General features: G+C 35.2%; 1 protein-coding gene across 2 annotated transcripts; it reads right to left on the bottom strand.

The window, feature by feature from the left end:
• LOC107781644 (uncharacterized) lies at nt 1-885 on the bottom strand. 2 transcript variants are annotated; one of them, XM_016602380.2, is made up of 2 exons: nt 376-830; nt 1-284 (listed from the first exon to the last, which is right to left on the bottom strand). In XM_016602380.2, exons 1-2 carry the CDS (start codon nt 743-745, stop codon nt 247-249), a joined length of 408 nt encoding a protein of 135 aa, XP_016457866.2. In that variant the 5' UTR covers nt 746-830; the 3' UTR covers nt 1-246. The 2 variants fall into 2 exon arrangements, with proteins under 2 accessions (XP_016457866.2, XP_075092561.1); XM_075236460.1 differs by having other exon boundaries at nt 1-885.
• Between the last annotated feature and the right edge of the window lie 3,941 nt (nt 886-4,826).

Genomic DNA, 4,826 nt, shown 5'->3' with positions numbered 1-4,826 from the left:
TTATGGAGAAGTTAAATTAAAATAAAATTAATTAATCCCTATCTCAAATCCCTAAGATCCAAATAAAAGAGAACCAAACAATTGAGTAATGGTGCAAGTTTAATTCTCACCAACCCTTGTCCTTAGGTCTCTAGGCAAAACAATAAATAAAAATAAATTAAAAAAGAAGCTAACTTGGACTTTGATGGACAACCAAGATGTACCAATACCAAGCATGAGAAGAAAATGGTCGTTGGGATAGATTGTCTACATCATTTTTTTTTTGGTGCGATCTTTTTTGTACCCTGCATGAAGGCGCAATATCTTCACCGTCCTTTTTTACCAAGCATGAGAAAAAGAAAAAAGAAAAAAGAAAAAAAAAAGTTTAACATCAACCTCCAAGTTTCATCCTTTCCTTCTCAGAACCTTCAACAAAGCTAGCAAGAACTTTGAGTGTTTTGATTTGACATTGCAATGCCAAAATATAACCAGCAGTTTCTTCAAAGAGCATATCAACACCAAGTGATTCTCCTCCTGGTACTATTTTTTGTAATGCCAAGATTTTCTCCTCCACCTCAGCCTTGTCATCACCTTCTTCTTGATTTTTCCCTGCATTATCAGTATTGCAACTATTACTAGTTTCTTTCAACACATTATTTCTCATCCTCTTTTGCCTCTTGGAGTTTTTTTGAGTGATTTTCTGATCTTTTCTTGATAATGTGGCTAATGCTGTTCTTGTTTCTTCACTCTTACAACTACTCTCCATGAATTTGCAAGAAAAGAAAGGGATTGTTCCCTTTTTTGGGTTTGGTTTGTTGAGGAGTTTTTTTTTTTTTTTTTGGGTGGGTGGGGGTTGGGGGGGGGGGGGATTGTGAAGAGAGGAGAAGAGAAGGAGAAGAAGAGGGATGCTTATAGGGGGAAGGTGGAGGTGGTGACTGTTAAATTATTGTTATGAGTTCTAGAAATGTTAATTGCCAACGAAGCTGGGCCTACCTTATTTTATTGGGCTTTTGGTTTTTTGAAACCCCTGATGGATATTGATTTGTCACGGCCTGAAATTTCACGCGCCAATGCTAGGGAAACCCACGTCTATATTTGTAGCTATTTACCTTAATGTATGGTCTCAATTTGTCTGGACAGAGAATGAGAAACAAATAAAAATATTTGACACATTAGTTAGATGTGTATAAAATATCAAATGTATCCTTGTATTAAACAAACTTGTTTGTATCAAGTGAAGCTGATAACAAGACATGTGTCTCCTGGCAATTGTAAATGACAAAATAAAAATTAACATAATATTAGTCTTTTTTGAACGAAAATATAAAAGAATGTCAAGCAAGTGAGAATGAGTGAGTACAAAGAAACACATATCATAATTGAATACTTTAACATTTTCGTATCAGAGTAGTAAAGTCTATATAGTTTTTAATTAAAATAAAGTATAAAACATCTTGTTTTTACTATTAAATTGAACTTTTAGTTAATGTTGAGTAACATCAAAGTAAATAGAACATAGAAGTACTAAATCAAATCTTAAAACAATTCGCAGTGAGATGTTTCACTTTTTTTATTCTTTTGAAAATCAGGTTCAATTTTTTTTTTTTTTCCGGTAGAAACGATTCACATAGTTGAATTGATTTTATATGGGGAAAAAAAAACGAAAAGAAAAGAAATCAGATGTTACATAAATCTAACACGTTCATCCTAGCAAGTGAAGGTCACGGCAGTGAAACAGGAGAGTAGGAAGTAGGAACGGAAAGAGGCAGCTGGATCGGGTGCGGGAGGCTAGAGGGAAAACAGGATAGGGACGCAGATGTGATAGGGGTCCACAGTGAAAAAACAGAAGAAAAGCACATGTGATCACATGAATTTCTCGAACCAAACACTACCCCCATGTGCAACCCTCCTCTTTCTTCCCTTACATTAATCTCTCTACTAAGGTTGTATCCAATAATCATGCTTCCACGTGTCTTCTTTTTTTTGTATGGACCCTACCTTGAGCCCCACAATAATTCCTTTTTAAATTTTTAATTAATGACGTGGCTTGCAAATTTGGAGAGTAGCAGGGAAGTGGTGTTTCCAGGAAGGAGACATGAGTCGGCGGTTTGGAGAGTCAAATATTTTAGAGAATAATTTAATGAAATAGTATGTTATTTGTGGGGAAGGGGACTAAGAGGGGTAATTTATAAATTTTGAATCAATTTTTTTTCGCTTAATGCATTTGGGATTATATACATTAAGTGAATTTATTAGTATAAATATAATATTTGAGTGAAAATGATTAAATTTATCGCATCCATCAGTATCATCATCACCATCACCAACAACAACATCAAACCTAGTATAATTTTATAAGTAGAGTTTAAAGTCTTACATCTATTTTATAAAGATAAAAAAATAATATTTTCGATGGACCTCGACTCGAAAAAAGTTTAGTCACAACAATATTGAGAAAATAATACGATAGTGGGTGGATTTTACTAGTTTGTAGGGGAATTGGGACTTCATGTGATCAGAGCTACCAAATTTGTTGTTACCCCAGAGCATTACATATTTACATTTATAATTCATTTTATTTATTTGTTTATTGTCTCAATTTTTGTAGTATAGTGTACGTTGGGAAGTACAAATTTTCTTGGATCACTTGCATAAGTTTTCAACGTGATCCAACTCCAACTCACACACTTAGCTAGGTTGATTCCCTATATCCCACTTTTGATTACTTTTCTCTTTTTAATATTCTTAATTTTGTACTGTGAATCTGAAATCATGTGACTACTAGATTTCTTGTATCAAAGTAAAATCCAGCCTTTTATCTTATATTACTAGGCTTAGATGCACATTTCAATTTCATTAACTTGCAGATATAATCTAACCTTTTTAGACATGTAATAATATAATCATCATTCCCATGTCACAATTAGTCTAGTTATGTCAATTGGCAACATATCACAATCAAGAAGATTGAGTAGCTGAACAAAAATTACCAATTACCTCCAAAGGAGGATAACAAGCAACATACAGCTGTAGAGGCAACTTAAGGTGACCAACCAAGATAAGGCCATCTATAGTACGAGCTAGTATATGAATACAGAAAATTCACAATAAATGAATATAAGACATATCTCATGTATACACAAGCAGGCGTGCGCTCGTTATTCCGACTTTTATCTCTGTTGGGGCCCTCTTATTGCTATAGCCCTAAGCTATGGAAGCTCCAGCTCGCAATCATAAGGGCTCGACCTGCCCCGCGAGGCCAGAGTGAGCTCAACGATTAGCCTCCATTCTGTTAGGTATCTGTATTACTATAATAAATAACGAAACAATAATCTTTCTGAAACAGAAAACAAAAACAGAAAGTTAGCAGCAACATAATGTCGAAATAATATCTGAAAGGAATAAATCGAACCCACTGAATGCACAGTGTGTACTTAAGAAAATTATTCCCTCAAGTATCCAAGGTGCTGGAATATTATCCTCCCACGATAGAACGATTTAACTCAACAGTGTATTGGTATCAAAAACTCTGATGAACTGCGAACCACTCAATGGTTGTAAAACACACTGGAAAATCATCCTAACAGATGTGTATCGCCCGTTCTATAATGGAATCTGAATTCATAACTTTAGACAAGGCCAGTGAAGAAACTGAATGGCTCCGGAATATCTTGGAAGATATTTCATTTTGGCCCAAACCTTTGGCACCTATATGTATACATTGTGATAGTCAAGCGGCAATAGGCAGGGCAGGGAGCGATATGTATAATGGAAAATCTCGTCATATACGATGGAGACACAATACTATTAGATAACTACTCTCTAGTGGTGTTATCACGATTGACGACGTAAAGTTAAAAGATAAAGTGTCGGATCCACTTACAAAAGGCCTATCAAGATAGGCACTTGAAAGATCATCGAAGGGAATGGGGTTAAGGCCTAGGACAAGTCATCATGGCGATAACTCTACCTAACAGACTGGAGACCCCAAGAGCTAGGTTCAAAGAGATCAAACAAAGTTATGAATGACAGTTCAACATTGTCAAATAACTCAACCCATTCTCGTGATTAAGACAATGTTCAGAAATCAAGGTAAAGCATTAAGGCTTTTTGATGAGTCAATAAAGCTTAAAGCTTTTTAATGATTTACTAAGTCTAGCAGGATATGACTAGATAGTGTGTCTATAGGATTACACGTTTAGAAATCACCTATGTGAGTGTGAAGTATAAGCCGCTTCAAGGGAAATGAAAGTAAAGGCCCATTCTCTAAGCACTCATGAAACCAGGCGGTGTTCATGGCTGAAACGAACACAACCGTGAGAACCATAGATGGTTTAGGGTTTATTGTGTGACTTGTATTGTCTAGGTATACAACAAAGCTCGACGGTTCAAAGATATCAAATCTACCGATTGACCGAGTATATCTGATATAAGTTCACTTCGAAAAGTTCAAAGGGAAACCTACTTATCGAGATGTAATTAATCCTTACATGTAAATCACATACTCGTTCGTGCATTCCTTTGTCTTATAGTCATTCCCCATTCAAGTGGGTGATTGTTGGGATTAAATATTGGTGAATGGGAAATGGAAGAAAGAAAAGTGGAGGAAAAGTGAATTCCTTCCAAAACAATCGATCAAGGGTTCGGAGGAGAATTGGATATTCAATCTTTAACATTTTAGTCATGGTTATTAAATGATATGCATTTTTACTTTGATTTGATGATTTAAGGTTAATAATTTAATTAGGTATAAACTCCAATGCAGTTAAGTATTCACCACAAGATATTTTCACTACACACCGCAACTTGTGGATATTCTATTCACTCTCTCCAAGTGTTCTTATTTA

The sequence above is a fragment of the Nicotiana tabacum genome, chromosome 2, assembly GCF_000715075.1.
Source record: "Nicotiana tabacum cultivar K326 chromosome 2, ASM71507v2, whole genome shotgun sequence".
Taxonomy (NCBI): Eukaryota; Viridiplantae; Streptophyta; class Magnoliopsida; order Solanales; family Solanaceae; genus Nicotiana; species Nicotiana tabacum.
The sequence above is the reverse complement of the archived record's forward strand: the minus strand, read 5'-3'. Positions and strand labels throughout refer to the sequence as shown.

Coding starts and splice junctions, on each gene's coding strand:
- LOC107781644 (XM_016602380.2), bottom strand. CDS start 745: ATGGAGAGTAGTTGTAAGAGTGAAGAAACAAGAACAGCATTAGCCACA. Junction 285..375: donor GGAAAGGATGAAACTTGGAG/GTTGATGTTAAA, acceptor GCCTTCATGCAG/GGTACAAAAAAGATCGCACC.